This window comes from Pholcus phalangioides, unplaced genomic scaffold (assembly GCF_987345545.1).
Source record: "Pholcus phalangioides strain wild (caught in Gottingen) unplaced genomic scaffold, Ppha-v1.0 ptg000007l_1, whole genome shotgun sequence".
Taxonomy (NCBI): Eukaryota; Metazoa; Arthropoda; class Arachnida; order Araneae; family Pholcidae; genus Pholcus; species Pholcus phalangioides.
This window is the reverse complement of record NW_028301600.1, coordinates 51,352,020-51,377,366: the sequence shown is the minus strand read 5'-3', so window position 1 is coordinate 51,377,366 and position 25,347 is coordinate 51,352,020. Positions and strand designations below refer to the sequence as shown.

The window sequence follows — 25,347 nt, the reverse complement described above, 5'->3', positions numbered from 1 at the left end:
GAATCAATTTAAAATCAATAAGATCTGCTGGAAACAATTCAAAATGATAAACTATCAGTTAAGTCCTGAAACTCCTTTGCTTGAATATTGTGTTGCTTTCATAAAATATGTTATTTCAGATATAATATCACTGATTTTGAAACTAGTTTCAATCTTTATACTGCTGCTTGTTTACTTTGAAAACTATAGGAAAAATTTCTTAACACAAAAACTACTGTGCGGTCATTCTGATTGCTTTTTAAACTTTGATTATAATTTGCAACTCTATTTTTTAAAATTTAAAACCTTCCCTCTGTGACTTTTTCTAAAGAAATCTTTAGACCCATATTTTATTAGACAGAACTATTGATTTCCATATTATTCGGGCACATTATACAATTGTATGATAAGTGACAAAATGGTTTGCCTGTTGCAACAACTTGAAAACAAAAGCGACAAAATTGCAACAACAACACTTCACATTCTTTCTGCTATTAAATTGACTATTAGTGTCAAACATAAAATTTTTTTGACTGCTGAAGCTGGGATGGAGGCAGAGTGGGAGGGTCATAGGTGCGGAACTCTAAGGATTCAGGTCACCTGAGCCCCCAAGAATTTTTATGAAGCATGCCCTCTCAATAACCATGAACATATAAAGCATGGCACACCCTTCCCTGTGTGCTTTATCAAATCCCTTACATGTTAGATGTGTTCGAGTGTTAATATTTTCCCCTTCACTATGTCTGAATATTCATGTTTTTCCCCCATATGCCCAATTTTTCCCCTCATTTAGAGACTTTGATTTTCTTTCCCCCACATTACCACTATCATCTATTGTAAATGTTTGTCTTTTTTTTTTCTCTCTACTAAATGTCATTTCTCAATCTAGAAGTGTGTTTCGTTTCTCTCGTGTTGTCTCTTTTTTTTTTTTTTAACTCTCTGCCTTCCCTAAAGATGCATCTCTGATAACCCTTCATTTTTTTGCCTTAGCGGAACTCCTGAGAAAGAGGGGATATCACTCGGTTTTTGTGGAGCAACTTACATTCTGAAATTTTGAAATCAATGAGCGATACACAATATATATTTTAAAAATATAAACATAAGATTTTTTCATGGGGGTGGAGCCCCAACAGAGTGCTGAGTTCCACAAAACCCTCATGATAATATTTCAAGACAGCCAACCCTAGTTCTTATGGCACTTGTTTTAATCCAAAATAAATCCACATTCACAGCTGTATCATGTATTTTTGCTATAATAGTCAAAAAGAATGCTCTGGAAGTTCTAGCAGGTATGGAAATTCGAGTAGTTGTAGTGTTAAAGAGTGTTTCACACTTCCAAATGTTAAATGGAGAGAACTGATGCTTCTTGAATATGAAACTGTTGTCCACAGTGGAGAATATATATTTTGATGTGGTCTTCTAAAACTCCCATCAAGGAGTATGAATCTGTCTACATGAAGACTAGCATTGGGATTGAAAGGTGCATGAAAGTGAGAAAATTTGACTACCAACTAGCTTTCTTTACCAGTACAATGAAAAGAGTACTAGTACTGGACACATGTGCCTGTTTAAGCATCAAATTTTATCTTGAAGCAGTGTCACTGGCATATATAAATGAAATTTTATCTTATAAGCTGCTCAAAATAGAAATTATAATAAAATTTGACTAAAAGATCATCACCTAGTTAAAATCCATTCAAAATACAAAAACACAACACTCACTCATCGTAATATGTCGTTAGCAGGAAAACTCATGTATTACATTATTTGATTTCAATCTTAATTTTGAAAAAATTTGGATCGGTCCATCTCTCTCCAGCCAGACTGACTCCTAACCCTAAACGCTCCTGCCAATAAGTGTATGACATATTTAAATTACTGGCACTTTTTTTAGTATGTTCTACATTTTAATTTGTCAAAAAGTGATCATGTGAGACACAGAAATTTGTAGAATTGTGGGAACCAGACACAAGAGAGCATGCTTATGATTTGACACCAGTTGCCAAGGGAAGCACAACTGTTTGGTATATGAAACTTCAAAAGGCTTTTGCAGAAAAGAAGTAAAAGCAGGCTGTGGACCAGAATAAGAGATTAAAGAAAAGAAGTGTGATTCTACAATTTATCAAAATAAATTGAAAATCATTGTATAAAAGAGCTCTCACGACAGGTCTAAGAAATCGCTCCCTCTTTGATTCATTATTATTTATGTTAAGCTTTTTATATCTGTATGCAAGTAGAGTAGAATGTACATGGAAACAAAAGAGCAAAAATTTTTCATGCATTTTGGCTTGTTTTGTTCAAATAATTATATGCTTCTTGTCTCAGCAGTCTGTTTTTTGTGTTTTTTTTTTATTTATCCATCTCACTATTTTGGTAAAAATCCTAATTTATTCAAGTTTTCTGGGGGGGAAAAATCTAGCTTTAACATTTTTAAATTGTGATTTTGCAACTCAAATTGGCCCCCTTTTTTTAAATATGGTCACTTGAGTGAAATTTTATGCATGGGAACATAATTTAAGCAATCTAATCAGTTTTGTCAAATAAATCAAGTTGATGTCTTAAAATATTATTTTAGTGTTTTTCTACATTTGACTGGTATTAAATGAATGAAGCTTGTGATATAAAATAATAAATTATGTGAAATATATAACACACTCCAAATGTGAGAGCTGATTGGTTATTTAAGAGGAAAAAATTGTAAAATAAAAATCCCCCCCCCCCACTTCTCTCTCCCCGTATATAAAAATAGGTATAATTTATTAAGGCTGCTAATGCTTTTAGGTAGACAGTTATGTTGCTTCCAGTGTTGAACCAGGGAACACCAAATGCATGCTTGCTTCTAGTGTGAATGTATATTTTTGTATAGTTACAGCACTTATTTTCAGCATCCTTCAACTCCTAACTCTTCAATCAATAATTTTGGTTCGACCAATTTTTTAGGGATAACAATCACATCACTCATGTTCTCAAAGAGAGCAAAAAAAATCGAATTGTAAAATTTTTCATTGCTGTCTTTGAATTTTGTCCTACTCATGGGTATTTTTGTACCCCTTGTGGAATTTTACTGTGTTTAATTGCACACACCTTAGACTGAGCTTGGCCTCACACTTGCACATCTTATTTCAAAAGAAAATTTCAGACCACAACTTACTTTTGCAAGCAGGTAATTTTAAGAATTTCTGATAAAGAAGGGCTAAATTAGTGTTAAAAATAATATAATTTATTGTATCATTGTATATTAAAAATAATTAGGCTATATTGTTTTATATACTTTTAGGAGAAAAGAACCAGATGTTGAGGAAGAGCCTGATTGAGAAAGCTTGCCAACCCTATCAAACAGCGTCAAAAGAAATTCATTGTATTTCACAACAGTTAATAAAATCCCAAATACTTGTTCAGGTACCACTTTCTTTCATTTAATAATATTAGTACATTTGAACTATATACAAGCATCCCTCCCTTTGCGCAATTAATTGGTTCTGCAAAATTATAGTATAAAGTGAGTTGAATTTAATATGGGAAAAATGGGGAGGGGGTTGGTTTGCTTCAGAAGCAGTAAAAAATTTAACCCAACAGCAAAGGAACTTTTTTAATGAATTAGTTGTTCAACCTTATGAATAAATGCTGTGAATTTATGCAATTTAAATGAATTAAATTAATACTTTTTGTCTTCACTACTTCTGATTGATTCTAGTGAATGTGGATGTTTTCTTTTCTGAAGAGCCTTGTATGATAAGCTGATAACTCTTTTTAATGAAACAGTCGAGATTTGACTGACAAGCAGCATTTTTCGTCTCCTTATAAAAACTTTAGTAGCAAAGCTAAAGAATTCTGAATATTTCTCACAAATATGAAAATTCTAGTTTCACTGGAATTGTTTTTTTTAATTAAAATTCTCATGACATTGTCGATGTGTTATCAAACATTTCTCATCAGTGAGATTTGGTGAGTTGTATCTGAGGATTTCTCTCATATTTGTCTCAGCTACATCATCAAATCCAATGTATTTTGTCGTCAAGGGATTTAATTATGTTTTATGTAAATTGCCTATCCATTTTGATTGCCTATCCAGATCCTCTTTTACACAAATGCAAGATATCTGAATAAGATATACAAATTTACCAATTTTTTGGAAAAATGTGGATCATTCCCATAAAAAATGTGTTTAAAAAAAGTTCTAAAGATTTGATGGGCACCAGATATTCTTATTATGAACCATATTGTATTCTTGCAAATGGTATTCTAAAAAATCCTGTCAAGGTTAAATTGTATTGAGAAAATTAGCAAAATATAGCCACATGATTTGGTGTTTCAACTTATAAATCATAAATTAAATTTTATTGCATAGGATTTTAAGTTTTTTTACTAGTTTTACTGATCCCTCTATTTGAATATCACCTCGCCTACTTTATAATGAATTTATATGTATTTTTTGGTTGCAGGAAGTCACCACAACTCTAAGAAGGCTAACTAATGAGTTGTTTACTTTGGAAGATCGTGTGCAAGCAATAAAAAATGGTTCATTCATTCCAGATATTGATACCAATGCTGTTCCTTCATTTGATTCACCATGAGGTCCATTGAAAAGTAAACTGTTTTCCCAATTTTTTTTGTTTATATGCAGTTTTCTAAAGTTATATAAATACCTCCATTTAGCATGACAACTTCCCTGGCTGGAATAAAGGCTGTGTGTTGCAAATCAAGATGACACCAGTTTGTTTAGTAAACAGACTTTTGTTGGAATGATATAGTTAAAGTTTGTAAAAAATATTTAAAAAAAAATATTTCAAAAATTTTTCAAATCTGTGTGAAGCTCTCAAAGAAAAATTGTCATTTTTCCAATGTATAATCATATTGGATACAAAAACTCGTGATGTGAAATCTCATATAATGAAATCAGACATACTGTTAATATCCATTAACTTGAAAATATTTAAAGACAAAATGCTTTTAGTTTACTTTTCTTTAAAATTTTGTTCCGCTACTACTACAGCAGTATTTTTCAATATCCTGCTAAAAAATGCCTTCAAAATATTTTTAAACTTGTCCCCGGTTTTTGGTCCTCCAAGGGCATCTAATAACATCAGAAAGTTTTAATGAAGTTGTCAGTATTGCTGCTTCTTGTACAATATGCAAAAGTGTAATGCAGTAAACTCCTTGACAGCGGCAAAATATCTAACTGAATTTTATTAATAAACTAATCAATTATAATTTTTTCAGAAAATAAATATTTATATTGCACTTTCTGGTGGTACTAGCGATGCTGATTCAGAAGAGGTGCCAACAGCAACATACATTTGGTTTTGCATGATGATAATGTTGCCTCTTAGTATAGCAATAATCTCTCTACAACACAATTTTTTTTTCTTGCTCAAAAGAGTACGGATGTGACAGAATTTCACTGTGTATATAGAAAATCATTGTTTTTCAAGATCCATGCTTGATTTGCAGATAAGTTGAGAGAAAAAATTATTCATATTTCATTAAACTGGCAATTTTTAACAGCAGAGCAGATACATAGAAGAGTTGATCAACTTTGCCCAAGAATATTAAGACACCAACGAATAAGGCAAATACACGAAAATAAAAATCCTAATGCATTTCAACACCAATGGGTGCCGTTTTCAGAGGAAAATATAACCACTTCACTTCATTCTGACCACGACTTTTGAAGTGAACAGACGTACTTCTTCCACTGAGCAACCGAGCGTTAAGAGTTGGTATTCAACCCAAGTGGGAAACTCGGTCAGCGTGACTAGGGGTTATATTTTCCTCTGAAGACAGCACCCATTGGTGTTGAAATGCATTAGGACTTTTATTTTCGTGTATTTGCCTTATTCGTTGGTGTCTTCTTAATAGAGAAGATATAGTTTAATTTTATATTTATTATTTGTAGTAATTAAGATAAAACTGTGTAAACCTTTTTTAAACTTTCTCTAACTTGTTCAAATAGTACTATAATTACTGTATTAATGTATGATTGAATAAAAATTAGTAATAGTGCCTAGTTTTCTCATTGTTTTCCACCTCTCTTAATTTTCAGGTATGTGATTGCACTTCCTCTCTTGAAGACAAGTTATGGGAAATCATTCCTATGTGATAGTTATTTAATTGATTGATAACAACTTTGCATATAGTTTTGCAGTATTGTATAACCTATCTTTTCATGAGAGAAATTTCATATCGTGAAAATTGTGTATTAATTTGCTGTTTAAAAATTATTTAAAGTTTTAGTGAAGAATAAATTACTGTATGTACATTGTTAAGACAAATAGAGGTGTAAGATTTGAAATGTTGATGATTGTAATTCAGTAAAATACTCATACAGTAGGTCATTCATATATATCGTTGATTTTGTTGCATCTATTTGGGGAAAAAAGGCTGGAAATCATGAACAATAATTTCCAACCTTTTTGCCCTTTAAACTTTTTCTCGCAGCAGCTTCCTGCGAGCTTATGAAGCCCTTACCTATGCATGCCTTATTGTTATCAAAGAAATAATTTTTAAAAACTTATACCGAGTATATAGTTGTGAAAAAATTGAGAATTCCTGTGTGTGTCCCCTGGAAACTTTTGTCCTTTAAAGTTTGATAACCAATACTTAAAATTTAAATGATTTATTTCTTTAATGACCAGAAAGTCTTTTTTTCAGTGGTGATGTTCTTCATTAATTGAATACAATTTTTTCTCTTGTATTTTTAATAAATTAAAAATTAATTACAACTTAATGAAAGTAACTTAGAAGGTATATTTGGAAATATGTTATACAAAACATAGTTATTCTTATTCTCATCTTGTGCCTAATTACAAAATTTCTTTTGAAAAGGTTTTTGAATGAAAAATTAGCTATGTAAATATTATTCTATATTTACAACATCGTATAATTTTTTTTATGCTGCTTATGTTTTTCATTTGTTTATTTATATTTTTGTGTACACATTTATGTGCTTTAATACTGATTATGTTATAAAGATTAGCTGGTCCTATAACATGGAATTATGTTTGTCAAAGCCCTATGCAGGCATCCCTTGCTTTACATGATTAAATAGTTCTGCAAAATAATCTCTTACGGCAAAATCGTGTGAAGGGAATTGAATTTAACATAGGTAAGATATTGGAGGGTGTAAGGATGGAGGGGTTTTTCTCAGAAAGAAAAACCCAACTTCTCTCCAGCAGCAATTTTTTTTTAACCAATTGATTATTCAAACTTTTACATCAATTTCGTAAATTTAAGCTATATTAATGAATTAACTTTTTACTTCTGTATTCAGTACTTCTCTTAAATTCTAGTTAGTGTGGATGTTTTCTTCCTTTCTTATTATTTAATCTGTCCATTTTAATATAATTATGATACTCTTAGGGAAAGTAGGAATATATTAAGAGGGTTACACTTTCCCTGCATTTTTCCTATGCTGGAGTAAGTGGAACGAAACGAATTTAGGATAACACCATACATACTTGCATTTGCTTCAACAATTGTGGTTGTGGTCAGAAACTGAATAAAATAAAGCTCATGAATCAGCACAGGGTTAGAATGTTCACAATTCTGTTGAAACATGTGACACTTAAATTACTTTTTGAAATCAATTTCTCATTCTTAAATATTGCATAGAAACATGGATGAAGCTTAATTACACATGAATAATTATTTAAGGGAAAATTTATATATACCTATGAGGTCTGTGCATGCATTAGACTTGCAGTTTGTTTAGCCCTTTAAGCTGCAATTAGAAATCCCTGAATCCCCTTCAAAATGTCATATTTTTTCTAATGAAGTAGGCTTTGAAATAACAGGCTTTTATGGAGTTGAGATATCTTGTCATTGCTGCTTAAAGGGTTAAGTCAGTTATCTATATATTCTTAAAGCTCAAGGTTCTTGTATGTAGGAACACAAGACAAACATGTTTATATATATTATGGACAGGTTTTTTTATATTTTTTACATATACCTTTGTACTTTTGCCAGAAACGTCACTAAATATTTTGCCCTGCATGGTCTGTTGCAACAAAACAGACAGACTATATGAATATATAAAACGGTATGAAAAAATCATGATTTTTTTGATTAAAATTAACTGACTGGTTATTAATTAAAACAAATCTTGTTAATCATTAGGAATGCATATTTTCATATCACCTAACTGCTTTTTTCCTCTAATCGCTCAAATTTAATTAAGCATTAATGAATACACAACAAATAAATTGCGAGCAAAAAAACCAAAAATCTGTGTTTATGTATCATGAAAGGTCATTGAGCCCAAATTAAGTTCATAGATTGACTTCTTTTTTTTAATAGAGAAAAGTACTTTTATTCATGAGCACCCCCTGACATTAAAGTGAATGACCGGTGGCAACTCAGTATCACAGATATGGTGCAGACATCTCAATTCACTCGATGCACAACCAAAGGGCCATTCAGCATCAACTAAGTAAAACAAATTCTATTGACAAGATTTTTTTCTTGCACAATTAATGAATATGTTTCTTACTTGCAAGATGTTGCTTAATAGTTTACACATTTTTATTCTTTCACAGATTTAATAGGTTTTGGTAAAAAAACAAGCAAACTCAAAATTTTAATACAAAGAGTGAAGTTGAAAGCCCAATGATATTTATGTTGGTACAACATCTATTATTATTTTGAATCTGCAATAAAGGCATAGAATTCAAGGCTTCATACAAAAAATACTTCCTCTGTTTTTTAATCAGGAGAACCCTTGTGTCACATTGTAATGCATTGAAAATACTTAGTGCAGTTTAGCTATGTGCTAATTTCAACTCCCTATATTTTTTCTGCAATTTTTTCCATGCACAAAATATAGAAATAGGGCAGTTTTCACCTGCACTGTATCTAGGGATTAGGTTCAAGTCTATATTTACCCCCAAAGATCTTCTATACTTCTTTTAATCACGAACTTTATCACATATAAGTAACATGCCTACAATACCAGGTTACTTTTACTTCAATATCATTGAAGTTATGTAAAGAAAAACAAAATTTAAATTTTTTGATTTAAATCAATGATTCACTTGGGCTTGTCCCTATCACACCCCCCCCCACCCTTTCTTAATTTTTTTTTTAAATCAAGTAATTTAAATCGGTGTACCCTGATATAAAATAATAAACTCTAAAAAAACAATGCCTTTGTCAAAGCTTTAGTTTGATAAATAACTCAATGTTTAGATTCATTTTATGTGTGCATATCATTTTTCTGAACCATTTATTGAAATAAAAAACTTGGATGTGTCTTAATGCTTATTTCATTGTAAATGATTCTTGTCTAACACCCCCCCCCCCCCCCATAGCATTTTTAAAACAATTTTAGAGCATGCTGATCTAGCATTCATTTCACATTTTTCTGGATAGAGCCTGCTAAAATACAAAGATTCATATACATCATCTTCTGGTTTATATGTACCATATTCCCCCACATTAACCGACATGCCATAAAACTAGAGAGACTCCAGCTTTTTGAATGTTTTGGTTTGCTTTGTTTCCAACATGCTGGGAAAAGTGAGGTTTAATGAAGTTCAGTGTGTATTTAGCCAATTCAATGGATTTTTGGAATAAAGACATTTAAGAATTTTTGGAATAAAGACATTTAAGAATTTTTGGAATAAAGACATTTAAGAATTTTTGGAATAAAGACATTTAAGAATTTTTCTGAATCTGACTTGAATTTCCCGACATGCTGGTCTCCCTCACTGTTTGCCGACTAATACGGGGAATTACATATCGGTATATATCCGACTTATACTGCCAAACGAAAGGGGGTGATAGGCAAGCCCAAGTGGATCATGAAACACCCCGGCTCGATTTAACCTGCTTCCCGGGTGCGAAGCCTCGTGTTCCGCTCCTAAAGGCGACCTTGGGGGAATCTGACAAGGCCCCAGTCTAGAAGACCCTGAGATAAACTTCCTCTTTTTTTCAGAGAAAAGTCACACGTAGGACATTTAGCGTGAAAAATTTGTTACCATGCGTCCCGCTTTTAAAGCAAAATTTTATGCTTTTTGGTGCAAAATTATTTTATCGCTCTTAACGCCAGATAATTCGATTCGCAAAACAGCACTTATTGATGAGCCATCATCACTCCCACTTATCCTTTGAAGATGATGTATAACGAGGTTGATGTTTATTAAAAAATTTACAAAGTGCTTTTGTTGCTCCGGGGACAAGTTAAAAGCCGAATTTTTTCCTTTGTATTCATTTGACAATTCTGGAAAAAAATTTCAGGTGAGAACCAAAATTTACACTTGTTTCTTGTAATAGAGTGCAGGGGCGAATCTTGGGCATTGCGGCCCCACTCAAGAGGAGAGCCAAATCCGGGATGAAAAGGCAAAAAGAAATTGGAAAAAAAGTTCAGATAAGTTTTGAGAGGGGGCGTTCCTCAAGGGTAGATCGACGGAGTTCTAACCCAGGGGTCCGGGACTACCCTCTCATTTTTTTTTCTCACTATAAATTAACTGTTGAAGGGGCCCCATGAAAAATTAGGCTTTGGGGCCTATGGGATCCTGACGCAAGATTTGTGGGCCATGAGGAAGGGATAGGTCTGTGTGAAATTTTTAAAAATTTTGGAGTCTAAAGTCTACGCTGCCGCCCCTTACAACCTACCGCACCCCTTGTACCCTCGCTTAAGCCGCCCCTGACCCCACCAACTCTATTCTATCTCAAACCGTTTTCGAGTTATGGTGGATAATCGATTATGGGAAAAAAATGCGTCAAGTCTGAAAAAACTGAAATTTGAGAAGTTTCTGAAAGACCTACACGCAAACTAATCACACATTGGGAAAGAGCAGAAAAAATGCTATAAGGTGACACCGATTTCATCGAAATAACTGGTTTTAATGGCGAGCTATATGCGCTGAAATATTGGCAAAGTTCAAAATCGAAATTCCGCAAACATTTTTTCAGCTAAAATCGGTCAAATTTACCAAAAAACTTGTCCATTTCACCAGCTTCCAAAAATGCTTACAATAAACCATATCAGTTTTCTGGTTCGGAGAAATTTAGTCTTTTGTAATACATCACTGAAATCAGCGTTTGTCGAAGTAGATATTCGACGAAAATTCGAAATTGGCGACAATATATTTTATTTTGCATAAAAAATCCTATAAGGTGATACTACCTCTATCTACAGGATATCCGTATTTCATAGCGAGCTACGAGCGCTAAGAGTTCAGTGAAGTGAAAAATCGAATTGTCGCCAAAACTAGCGAACGCAGATTTCAGTAATGTATTGCAAACAAACGACTAAATTTTTCCTGAACTAGATGACCGATTTGGTTTATTCTAGGCTCTTTCGAAAGCTTGTGGAATGTACAAGTTTTTGGCAAATTTAACCGATTGTGGCTAGAAGAGTATTCGCGGAATTAACAATTAAAAATTTTGGTGACAATTCGATTTTGAACTTCGCCAACCTTTCAGCACCTGTAGCTCGCCATTAAATCCAAATATTTCAATAAAATTGATATGACCTTAAATGATATTTTCTGCTCTTTCCAAATGTGTGCTTAGTTTGAGTATAGGTCTCAGAAACTTCACAAATTTTGTTTTTTTCAGACTTAACGCATTTTTTTTCATAATCGATTATCCACCATAACTCGAAAACGGTTAGAGATAGGACAGAGTTGGTAGGTTGTTTTATGATCCACTCAGGCTCGTCTATCACCCCCTTTCGTTTGGCAGAATAGGTCGGATGCACCCTGTATATAAACGTTAATGGAAATTTTTTGATTTCAACCAACAGAACCATTTTGCTATTCTGAAGCCAGTTTGTGAGTGACAGGTCTCTGTGGCAAAACTTTTTTTTTCCCTCAAGTTGATGGAAAAAGTCACATCAGAAAATAGAGGAATAGCATTTCTCATCCTGTTGTGAGAGACAGGTGGTTCGCAGTCTGACTTGGAAATTTAATTCTAATTTGAACCATTATTTCTTCGAAAAATACAATTTTATAGAAAAATCTATACAGATTTGATTGGAAGATTTGGCCTACAAAAGTTGTACTTCGAATTGTTTCTTAAACATATTACTGATCCTTGGATCTAAAAAGGTTGGGAAACGATCAGGGTCGTCTCAAGAGTATCATGGGCTCTTGGGCCAAGTGATTTTCTCGAAAATTTCAACCAAATCTCATTTTTGTGAGGCCCATGCGTAAAGACGGCAATAGAAACGATAATATGATACATACATTAGTATCAACTTTGATACTCTAAAATAAAATTTTATCGGTTTCGATATATATTCGAAGTAATTTCTATTTGTGTACATTGTCTGAAGCAAATATAGATTTCTATGAAAAGATCCCCGACATCTTCATTTTCATAGTAATTACGCTGAATGTTCAAGGTGTTGGTTGAAAACATCTGTTTGTGAAAGTACTTTATCGTCGCAGGCATGGGAACTTCTTTTTGCGAGCTTCAGAAGCAAGATAAAAAAAACTGCTAAACGTTAGACAGAACCTTTTATATTCTCGGCCTCAGTGAAAGCAAATCTGAGTTTCGCAAAGAATTCGAGTTGCTCATGGGAAAAATGATTTTCATTCATCGAAGAAGATGGTATTATTCTCTATTGATACATTATTTGGGTTCAATTCGTATTTTCTCCTTTATTCAACGAAGAATCTTTATTATAAAACGTACGTCACACACACTTTCATATCCATATGACAAGCGTTTCCACTTCATTTCAAAGCTATTATTAACCAAGTATATAAATCTGAACACAGCTTCACTTAAATATTCCAGGAGCTGCAGAAGTTTAGGTTCTTGCGTGATAAGTTCTCGCGGTTTATTTGAAATGTTTCCCTCGAGTTTATCAAAACATTTTCATTTTATAAAATTTAAAAGCAAACTGTCATAAACTAATACTTGAGAATTTTCTCACTTACAGTTCTTAAGAATCCGGGCCGTTTGTATTATACATTGACAGTATTAATATTCTCTTTCTTCAAAAGCTAAAATTGTGAAAACGAAACTGTCGTTTTCAACTATATGATATAACGTGGTTTCTGTTGTACAATGACTTTGAAACGGATCATAGCTGAAGTAATAGAGCATTAGTTTTATTGTTGAAAATTTATAACAATATTTTAAGACTCTCCATCTCATTCCCTAAGATCAGTAATTTAAAAAAAATATTTTGGATGAATCTATACTAATCACCGTTTACCTGAAGCAATGGTTATTGTAAGGAAATAAACTGAAAGAAATTCTTCGCACATTATAAGAACGTTTCGCAACAAATTCAAAGTGACAGCTTGAAGTACAGTTATGTGTGCTGATAGTTACATGAATGTGTCTGAAGAACTGCATCTTCCAACGCTGCCGATTGCGAATCCTTGGATTTCCGCTTATTTAATCATCATAGGTAATTTATGACGTATTTTTGTTGATTTTTAATTTTTCCTAAATATATGTATGAATACCGTACATTTTTTAATGGTAAAAAAAAATGGGAAACCATTTTCACAAATCATATTCAATGAAATAAAAAAACTCATAGAGTAGTGATTCTTACATCAGTAATAGCGTATCATGTACCTTGAAATGCTCATCATTACAAAAATAAACACTTATGGTGTTTAAACATAACTGAGTTCATCTTTTTTATACTAATACCAAAAAAAAGTGTTGTTCAGATGAAAGGATTTAATGTTTCCAAAATATGTAAGAACAATGCAACGATTCATAATTGAGAAAAAAATAATTTCTTTGAATAGTTGAAATGACCGTATAGTTTACGCCTTCAACTTACTAATAGTATACTTCAAAAAAAAATTTACTATAGCTTTTTTAACTAGATAAAAAATAACCCAACATATAATTTTAAAGCAGTCGAGTCTATAATCGAATGTATTTCAATACAACCTTTTCATATCAATATTTCATGCATAAACATGTAAATACCCTGAAAAATTCATCTTGTGGAGAAAAAATTTAAGAAACCAAATTTTTTGAAATTGTATTCGTGTTTTCTCTCCACATATCTTTTTTTTTTGCTTTATAATTTCTGGAGGAGAACGTAATGTTCCCAATATGAATAAAAGTATTTATCAGTTGCAGCTGCCATCTTGATGAACGGCATCATTCTGATTAGCTTCAAATTACGAAAGAAACGTCTTAGCACCTTCCAAGTGTGTATTTTATGCGTTTGCTTCTGTGATATATTGTTTTCTACACTCTTACATCCAATGTCCATCGCTACTGCTCTTGGGTATGATTCGAAAAAGTTGTTTACAAGATCAGGTAAATGCACATCTATATATCTTTAGTATAGTATTTTCTAAAGCCTGTGTGTTTCAATCTAACCATCCAACATAGGGGATGACTAGGATGCGGTGAAGTAATTAATAAACTAAACTATAATTTACTCATAGTTATTTACTGAAGTAGTTTTCTTTCATGATCTAAAGTTTCTGAAAACAAATACAGATAGTACAGAACTACATAAAGTTACCCAAAATGTTCATATTAGTTCATTAGAAGAATCCTGAGTGTCAAATTCTTAGACATGCTTTGGTTCGTTTTTAATAGTGTTCGCTATAGCAGGGTTCTGCTGTACTTTATTTATAAGATTTTTACTTTTAGTTTGATGTTAGCATATTTGAAATATGGCACTGATAAAGTGTCCTTCCTGTTATCTGACGATTTCGATTCTCCTGTATTTCTGGGACGGTTGGGACGCCGGTTGACTTTTTCCTGGCCGCGTTTTCTTTCAGGAATTCTGGGATTTCTGGTCGTTTTTTCATCGTTCGGTAGATCATATCGTTGATTCTGGAGAGGCAGGCGTCTTTGATTGCCCTGCTGGACGACTTATCAGTGTAGCAGTCTTTTTCGGCGTTCAGGATCTGTATGATATGTTGTCTTATCGAAAGTTCAAATTGAATATGGCACTATTTTCAATGTTGCTAAAAATGAAATAAATGAAAGAAATAGTGATGATAACGGTCTTCCTCAACAATTTGTACATAATGAGATGAACTCAATTTTAATTACTCCTATAGAAAATCAATATATAAAAAACTTAATCATGAAATTAAAATACAATAAAGTCACTGGATATGACGGCATAAATGCTAAAATGTTAAAAATTATCTGTAAATATCATCTAAAATTTTTAACTCATATGATAAACACCTCATTTTCAGAGGGTATATTTATTGATAAATTGAAATATGCTATTGTGAAACCCATACATAAATCTGGTGATATAAATGAATATAATAATTACCGCCCAATTTCAATTCTTCCGATTATGTCAAAAATAATAGAACAAGCTGTTAAATCAAAGATAATGAACTTCCTCAACTCTAATTCGTATTTTGCAGAAAATATATTTGGCTTCCTTGAGAATAAAAATACAGAAACTGCAATTTTGAAACTTTCCGAGTATATTTATAAAAATGTTAATAACAATAATAAAACTATTGCAATTTTTCTAGATTTACGCAAAGCATTTGACAGTGTAAACCATAATATTCTCTTGGAAAAAATATATAAATCTGGAATTAGGGGAATTGCCTATAACTGGTTTAAAAGCTATCTCTATAACAGAAAACAAGCAGTTAAGATCGATAATCATACCGGCTCATTTAGGGAAATTTTTAGTGGGGTCCCCCAAGGATCTGTACTTGGCCCCTTGTTGTTTTTGATTTACGTTAATTATATTCAACATTTACAACTAAATGGCAATATCATAAGTTACGCGGATGATACAGCAATTGTTATCTCTGATAAAAATCAAACAACTCTCAAAATTAAAGCGGAATCTGATACTTCAATAATCTCAAATTGGCTAAATTGCAATAAATTAACTCTTAATCTAAAGAAAACCGAATTCATTTATTTTCAATTATACTCAACTAAAAGCAGAGAACCTATCATAATCCGGTGTCATACAAATGACTGCCCACGGGAGCATTGGAAGTCATTTAGAAGCTCTTTGCAAAAAGTAATCAACAATGTATCTCAAAAAATTTTCATGATCCAGGATTGCAATAATGACTATAGATTTAATACTCAGAAACTTTATCTTTATAAAACAATTATATTTATCCAGAAAAACCCTGCATGGTTCAAATTAAAGCAAACAGTAAGACAAACAAGGAGAACTGGAACCCAATATGAAGTGATAAAACCAAATAAAACCATAATACGGAAACAGTTTTTATACATCGCACCTAAAGAATATAATAATCTAAATCATGATATAAAATCTGAAAAATGTATTAGAAAATTTAAACGATTACTAATTAATGATATCAATCAAATCTCTTGAGTAACAAGTAGAATGCAATCTGCCTTTCTCACTCTTATTTTTTGGATTTTTTGGATACCTTATATTTGACTGTATTTATGTTTTTTTTGTAATCTGATCAATTTTAAATTTCAGTGAGCATGATAAATTTATGGTTGCAAATTAATGATATCAATTTTAAATTTCAGTGAGCATGATAAATTTATGGTTGCAAATTAATGATATCAATTTCTCAAAGTGCAAGCACAGCGAATGCTAATTTTTATCTACTCAAGTCCAGATACGAGTGCTGTTTTTTACCTGGTTGATCTGTTTCCAAGTATTATCAGTTAAAGAACCCTGGACGGATCGTACGATCCCTTGGGTTAATATTGGAATGTAATATGTGTTTGTGTATTTGTGTTCTGTATTTGTCTTGATGTGTTAATTAAATTTCAATTTCAATTTTCAATTGAAGAACACTGGTACCCTTCAGTTTGTTCTATATTTCTGGAAATACGGAAAATGCCTTTTGGAGGATGTCGTCACTGGCACAGGAGTGGTGCCTACCGCTGTGTCTTTGGTTCCTCGGGTGCGTTCGCATCCAGAGTCCGTAGTGCTCGCTGATGCTGGCGAGGTATGAGACTGCTGCCTTGGCTTGCGTCACAGCATTTGCCTTCTTGTTGCTGAAGGTTTCAGCCAGCTTGGTCCGGTCATCGTTGCCAGGTTCAAAGGTGATTCCGTATAGAAAGCAAACAGGTTGCTATTTTATGTTGGTTGACATTTTTCAGAATTGATTAGTTAATGAATGTTATTAAAAATGATCCGGCTGAGTACGGATCGATGCACTATGAATTTAGAATGTTCATTATAATTAATCGGGAACTATCGATTTTTTTTGTGAGCTCAGAGTTGCATCCGTCTTCTCTCGTTGTCAGCTCGAAAGTCGAAATTGAATTCAAGCGGTGAAATTCGAAAAAAATTCACTCTTTTGATTCCTAGTTTGATGTTAGCACACTTGAAATATGGCACTGATAAAGTGTCCTTCCTGTTATCTGACGATTTCGATAGCTGACATAATCGAGAGTCTACTGTATTGAGATCTTTTAAAAAATATTTTATTTTTATACTTTCTTCCCTAAATTCAAATCGCAAATTCCAATCCATTTCTTGGAAAATTCAGATAAGCATAGTGAGAAATACTGAAGGGAAAAAGGGTGAGCTCTCATTCCAACATGTTTCTTACACAATGCCTGCAAAAAACGACGATTTCATGACATCAATACAAGCAACAATAGTTTAACGTTTATGAAGCTTATTGCATTATTTATCAGTCGTTTTTACTAGAATAATACGTGAAAATATACTTACAAAAAAGAATCGAATTGTAAACTTTCCAACATATTTCAGGTTGTTTGATGTTTGCAATGTTCGCAATGATGTTCGGTACATTTGACATGATAATACACTGCATTATTGCCATTATCAGATATTTGAATGTTTCTAACCTGACAGCAAGTAAGTGAACTATAGTTCAGAAATGTTCTTTTCTTGAAAGAAAGTTTAAAGTACAGTACAATTAAAATATTATACATGAAATAAACTTTTTAGTGTTTATGTAAAATGTTTCGAATAGAATTATATCGTCATTGTATTGTGAAATATAAATTCCAAGTATTGTATTAATGAGCATATAGGCAGCGCAAAATATAAAAATAAATAATCCAGAAACTCTTATTACGTATTAAAATAACATGGGGAAAAAATTCCAATTTCTATTTCAAAGACTTTATTTGATCTTTTTTCAACTTTCAGAAAAACCAGACCAACTTTACAAGAATTAGAATTTAAAATTCATGATTTTATTCTTCCTTGCCTTAAAAAAATGTTTTCTAATCACTTATTTATTTTTAAAAAATCAAATTCAAAATGTAGAATAAATAATCTTAGCAAGATTTGTTTCGAAATACATAAAATATAGTTTCAATCATATATACTGTATCAGCGATAATAATTTTTTTATATTTTATAGTACAAGATATACAGGAACTGGATGTTGTGAAGATATTTATTATTTAAGATGTTTTAAAAATACAAATACAAATACAAATACAAATACAACGCCACAACAGGCAAAATGCCCAACGAGGTGGCTGATAAAAAGATGCCCATAAAAATATGGTTGTCATATGTTTCAAAAATACAGCAACCCAATTAAAAATGCAATTAACACAAATTACAAACAATATATACACATGATAAAATATTATACGATGCCCATAAAGATTACTTATGGTTGTCTTATTCTAAGAATGGATAGCTTCTCGATTTACCCCAACATGTTTATCGTATTTCTTTTTAAACGTGTCAATTGTGTTACAATTTACTACCTCCGGGGGTAAGCTATTCCATTTATTAACAACCCTATTGGAGAAAAATTCCCTGCGACACCATAACCTTGCATTGTCCCTCACCAATCGATACTGGTGTCCCCTTGTAAAAGCAGTCGATTGGCGGTGTGCTAAAAGTTCATGGTCCATCCTATCCATCCCATTGAAAATTTTGAACACTTCGATCATATCTCCTCGACACCTGCGTTCATCCAATGTAAACATATTCAAAAAATGAAGTCTTTCTTCATAACTCAAGCCCTGTGTGCCAATAAGGACACGCGTAGCTCTTCTCTGCACCCCTTCAACCAAGTCTATGTCCCTCTGTAGGTATGGTCTCCAAAACCATTATTATGATGAAAATTAACATCTCAAATAATAAATATCTTCACAACATCCAGTTCCTGTATATCTTATATTAACAAGTGGAGAGCGACATTCATGTCATATTTTATAGTAATTAAAATAAACAAATAAATGTTATTCAATAAATTAAAACTTTATTGAATAACATGGAATTCGATCAACGTTAAATAATAAGCCTTGATGGTTTCGGTTTCGAGTTAACGAGGCTCGACTGTATTTCATATAATCTTTTTTAAAAACTTTAATTTCTCAAAATATGAAGCGTTTCATTTATCCTAGCAGCAGAATTTCTGACAAGATCTCAAGTCGTAACCATCATTTTCGGAGCTGCTGTCTATTCTTTTATTTGGTCAGCAGGTCCTTTGGTTTCATGGGGAAAATACGAAACGTTTGAGGTAGGCTGTACGATTGCTTTTGAAGATAAATCTCTATCCGGACGGACGTTTGTGAGCTGCGCTTTCATCTTCGTCTTTCTTGCACCATTAGGTATTTTGTGTTTTTGCGTTCTTTTTTGTTAAAATATTGACAGTAACAATGACAAAAAAAACCGACTCCACATATAGAATGAATATGCGTCATTTTTATTTTAAATTATTCGTTCCGCATAGGTATATTTGTCATATAGTAATAAGCAATGATGCCTCTTGCTCGTAGCCACTTCATTTTTACTAATTAGTGTATTCCATGAAAGAATAAAATTGAGTGATGAAACTGGAAACTGGATGATTGATAGAATCTATATAAGGTAGAATTCAATCATTAAATTATACATTTATATAACTAACGTTCAGTCTGAGCGTGTTTTAAAACTACAAAAATTAACTATTACAGTAGATGGAGGAAAATTTTAAAAAATGTTTTAAATAAAAATTTATAAGATATAAATTTTTATATTTTATAAAGTTCTGTGTTTATAAGTCTATAACAGACGCACGCATAGATTACATAAAGAGAGGGAAATTTAAATTATTTTTCAGAATTAAGTTTTAATTTCATAACTCCCTCATATATAAAAAATATTTTCAATTATAACCAAGGACCGTCTACGCATATTTTTACAATAAATTTAAATAGTATTTTTGCTCATGTTTCTGCTGCATTCGTCTAACAGAATTGTCTGTTAAACGAAGTCATTTGTCTAGTTGTAACAGTTGGATGTTACTCCGCCATATTGGTCAAGTCAGCTCGACAGAAATATGCGCTTTCTCGTTTTGGATGCGCTAGAAACCGTCTGCGCATTGAAATGCGACTTGTGAGGGTAAGTTGTCTTTAGTAATCAAATATGCAAAATTCTAAAAATATCAAAATAGCATATAGATACTCTATTTAAAAAAATAACACATATTCGCCTATATTTATTTCATGAAAGATAAATAGCCCATCACAATAGGCCAAAAGCACAATGAGGTGTGAAACGAGAAAAAAATCATTCCTCCCCTCTTATAAGTAATTTGTATTTTCTTCGTTCGAAAGTTGATAATCGTCCCGATTTAAGCTGATCCCTGTTCAATGTATTTTATTCCAACGATTGCAAATCGTTCTCACATTATAACAAAAGAATTCTCCGCCGCTCATTAGTCTTAAATCTCATATTTAAATAATCTAAATTGATCTTCTTGTGTCTTGACACTAGACGATACGGACGCAAAATGTCACTATATGTTCTTTACAGAATTTAGTAATACCCCAACTTACACTATCCCGAGTTACGCGATTTCGGATTTTTTGTGGAAAAAATGCGCATTTCCGAAATTCAAACACAATCAAGGAATTATTTCTAAGATTTTTGAGATTGTTAAGTGATAATCCAGTAAGGATTGTTTCATTCGAACACTATATGCAATGAAACTATACTACACTGATTTTTGAAAGGCTGCTAAAGATGAAACTTTGCCCTTTAATCTAGAAATGGAATCCCATGACTAGCATGGTATCTTCTATTTTCGCAGAGAATGTCACAATTTCATACCTCAAGTCCAATGTTATTGCCAGTCTAAAAAAAAAAGTGTGATAATCATTGGTGGAGAGAGAAAGAAATGTACCGGGGTCTGTGTAATATTCTCAATTAACTTCAAGCCACGGGTGAAAGTTTTTTTTCTCGTCTCCAAACACAAACGGCTTATTCCTTTGGATAGGCCAGATTGTGATCAAAGCGTTCAAAAGTATTTAACACGTATCTTTCACAGATCTTATTTTAGACAACCTTTTTTAAGGACCGGATTGTTGTCACACACAAGGCAAGTTAAATTTTTTAAAGTAATAGTAAAGTATCACTATAAGGGAATGGGGGAATACGTGTTTTTTCTAAATTTTGGTCCCAACAAACAGATATTTAGGTGTATTTGTACGCACAATCGTAACCCGACTTACGCGAATTCGACTCACACGGTTATCGTCAGTCCCACCTATCGCGTAACTTCGAGGTATTACTGTATCTTCAAAGTTTTGAAAACCTTCATCATAATCTTCTTTCTCTACATTCTCTTAATGGGAAGGGGCTTGGTTCCCCAATTTGTTTTTCTTTCCTTTGGCATTCTTGATATTAGAATTTCAAATATTTTGCAGCATTCCTATGTGATCTCGAAACACCTTGAAGGGCCGCAGCACACCGTTTTGGAATTAACGGCGCGAACAACGAATAAGTTTCTAAAACTATGGGCGTCTAACCAAAGCCTCCTAGATACTACTAGGAGACTTTGGTCTAACCCACAAGCCCTACATCTGAAAAATCTATCAAGTAGCTCTTCTCTGCACCCCCTTTCAAACAATATTTGTCTTAATAGCTTATATTTCTGTATTTCTTGCATAAATAGCTATTTATAATATATTCTATGCAGTACCTTCTGTTTCCTTCCTACGTGAGATAAAATAAAATTGTTGTCATCGCGCGTGATTTATATCCAGTGGAAACATGCGTGAGAATATTAACGAAGAATATAAACGAAAATACAATGAAAAAACTGTTGTGCTTATAATGATTATTGAACTGAAATTCTTTTGTTTTATTTTTACATCATGTTTTCAATTCAGTAATCGAATAACATTAAACATATATATATATATATACACACACACTATAAAAGTTTTACAAAAGTTCATCTATATATGAAACTTGAAAAATGCAACCGATAAGCTCATCGGTTACATTCGAGCAAATGCAACCTATAAGACTATTGGGTACATTTTCAAGTTTCATAAAAAATATTTTACAAAACTTTTATAGTGTAATTCTGGCGTAAAATCTGTTTTCAGCTAACATCTGCAACCGCATGTTGCTATATATTCTGTTGGGCTCCATATGCCATTGTATGTATGTGGCAGGCTTACGGAGACGCTGAAACCGTACCTAAGACGTTCAGAATTTTGGCTGCTCTGTTCTGCAAATCTGCAACTCTTACAAATCCCCTGCTTTACTTACTGCTATCTCGCGTGTTCCGGAAAGAAACTTTTCAGGTAGGTTTCGAGTTTAAAATTACTATAATAAATTCATAAATTTTAGTATTTTTCCTCAGTTCCATATCCAAAATATACTGTTATTATTATTATTTTTTTTCCAAAAGACGGATGAAGTTGTGTGGACATAGGCTTACGAAGGATTTTCTCAAGGATGGGAGGAAGGGGGGTTACGCTTTTTCCTGCGAAATAACACTACAATCTCTGCTCAGGGGGAGGGGTTAACCAACCCCACTTTCGTACGTCAATGTGTATGGGTTAAAGAAATAAGAAATACAAGGTGGAGAGAGAGATACATAGATAAATTTGATAAAATAGTGAGTAGTGCTAATTTTCTAGCAGAATGGAAATATAGGATCGTTATCTTTTCTTTTTGAATTTTTGATGCAGTATTCAGAATTAGAAATCCGATTCATTCCTGTCACAAACTTTCCTGACGCGGAGGTACAACAGAAACATTGACAACATCACGACAGAAAAAGATTGCTACCGCAGGGAGTCGCGGTGAATATGAAAGTAAAAGCAAAATGTCAAACGCTGCCGTTCAGAATCGGCAATAAATTGTAGGTCCTGGTCTAATTATAAAATACCGTCGTTTGACAAAAAAAGATCAAATGAAGATCAGAGTCAGAATAGAATATCATCATTTTGAGTGTTGTGATTTCGTCAAATGAAAAAAATTGATACATTTATATTACACGTACTTCTCAATTGAGAGTAAAAGGTACAATACATCATCGACATCAGCTAATAATATACCTATAGGAATCAAGAAAGAAAAAATTAGGGTAGGCTGTATCCATTGGCGTACGCAAAGGGGGTTTTGGGTTCTAACTCCCCTTGAGCCAAGATTATAGTGTTATTTTGCAAGAAAAAAAGTAACCCCCCCCCCTCGAGAAAATTCTGCGTACGCCTATGGCTGTATCATAGACACGGCCGCAAGTTTTGACGGGAATACGTTCATTGTGCTTTGAATCGCGCGGTAAGTAATGACATAATTAAATTGGTATCATCCAATTTGTTTTTGGAATAGCTAACAGACGACACTAATTTCGTCTATATGCGTTGCTAACCTCTCCAGATGTAACGTAAAACAGTTTCATTAAGAAAGCGAGCCGCAAGACTGGTGCCGAGACCAGAATAGGTATTAGAACCGGAGTGATACCATTGGATTTGTCTCAAAAATGCCTATCAGACGACACCATTAGTTTTTATTTGTATTGCGAACCTCTTGAGATACACGACAGTTTCGTTGCGAAAGCAGGCCGCAAACCTGGTGCCCAGGCCAGAAGAGATACTAAAACCCGAGTAACATCATGCCTTAACCGGATCTACCCGCAGACATGAAAGGCACTGTTATATACTGAATACTTCTTGAGATATGAGCGTTTAAATTATTTCGTTACACAGCTTTTTTGTGAATGTACCCAGTATGGGCAGATGATTTAAAAGACGTATTCACGTCAAAATAAAAGTTAGATGCATATATTTTTAACTGTAATTTTTTAAACACAGTGTAAATAGAGGAATCGGTATAACTCTAAATTGGTGATGTAATTTATTTATTTTTCCCGCAAAGTTTTGATCGCTTATTTCGGTTGTCAACGTAGACGTTGAGAAAAACTTTCAATGAATTTTAGTTCATTTGTCGAATTGACAAATGTTCTGTTGCTTTTCATAGGCTTTTGGATTTCGTGTTGACCAGGGACAGAGGAAAAAAAATTCCGATTCCGCTCGTTTTTCCTATTCTTCTCGGCAAACTTCCAGTTACTGTTCTACTTCCATCAGCTCGATCCGACTCACTCGCTTCAGCAGGCTCGAAGAGAAGAAAAACAGAAATTCTTCTTCAAGACGCAATATTGTGCTGTACAAAGAAGAACCGTCTTTGTGTTCCCCACAGAATGAATCAGCTTGCTAAAGTACCATACTAACTCTTACGGCCCTGCACGATTTATAACCTACGTCATGCCCTATATAACTTGTCGCAAATTACTCCACATTTTTCCGATTGCATTGTTTGTAGTACATTATTTATTATTTAAAAACGATTAAACTGACTTTCCATCAATCTCTCACCAAATATAATTGAATATTGTCGGCACATCATTCAAATGTGATGCCACTTTTCGAATATTTCTTTAAATTCACAATTTCTATTAAAAGTTTGACAACTTGCATCTAAGTAAAAATATAATAATAAGTAATGAAATATTATATTAGAAAGAAACATTTTATTTCCATGGCAATCAAGATGAAGTACGTTTAAAATTGTTGATAGCAAATCGTTTTACCCTTTATCTACCACATTATGAAACGTAGAACAAGAATAAAATGATAATAAATGTAAATAAAAATATAAATAACAATGATAATAATAAATAATTATTATGTAAATTATTCGGTAGGTAATTCCAGTTCCAATTAAAGACAAAAAATATGAAAAATACTGTTTTTCAAACAATTAGTTAGCACGAACAAATTACCTAACCTGGTACTTTAAGGTACCGTCAGTAGGTAAAGGGTTAAGATTAGTTAAATAGGAGCTCATTATTTTATTCTATATTGAAAGATGTTTTGTACAAGTTTTCTTCACATAGATACACGTAACTGATACTTATGTAAGAGAGAGATTTTGTGTCGACAAATACACAACTGGTAAGAAAATGAAATCATAATAGATTGGTTGCACAAGATGAAAAATGCTTTCTTGTATAAAATTGTACACTGTACGATGTAGGTATTTTCGTGCAAGTATAATTAATAGAACAATAGCTACATCCTTAAATTTTTGTCAACGAAGCAGAGGAATTCCTTTTCAAGACTTCTGAATAATTGAGTAATGATTCGGGTCAAGTTTCTTCGCGGAACAATTCTCTCAAAAGTAAAATTACTAACACGCACGAATACGATTGTATTCTGCCGCCA

The 25,347-nt window shown here is 32.7% G+C and overlaps 2 protein-coding genes across 2 annotated transcripts in view; both read left to right on the top strand.

The window, feature by feature from the left end:
• The window catches only part of Blos3 (Biogenesis of lysosome-related organelles complex 1, subunit 3), a 30,328-nt gene extending 21,102 nt beyond the window's left edge, over positions 1-9,226 (top strand). The window contains exons 6-8 of the mRNA XM_089233473.1: positions 3,257-3,378; positions 4,422-4,566; positions 6,023-9,226. Coding sequence (XP_089089599.1) covers positions 3,257-3,378; positions 4,422-4,553 — 254 coding nt within the window. The 3' untranslated portion in view covers positions 4,554-4,566; positions 6,023-9,226. The remainder of the gene's footprint in view (positions 1-3,256; positions 3,379-4,421; positions 4,567-6,022) is intronic.
• Positions 9,227-13,988: 4,762 nt separating this feature from the next.
• LOC149085458 (visual pigment-like receptor peropsin) lies at positions 13,989-24,689 on the top strand. Its single transcript, XM_089233955.1, has 6 exons — positions 13,989-14,223; positions 17,624-17,731; positions 19,255-19,455; positions 20,112-20,227; positions 22,222-22,422; positions 24,104-24,689. Exons 1-6 carry the CDS (start codon positions 14,052-14,054, stop codon positions 24,338-24,340), a joined length of 1,035 nt encoding a protein of 344 aa, XP_089090081.1. The 5' UTR covers positions 13,989-14,051; the 3' UTR covers positions 24,341-24,689.
• The last annotated feature ends 658 nt before the right edge of the window (positions 24,690-25,347 follow it).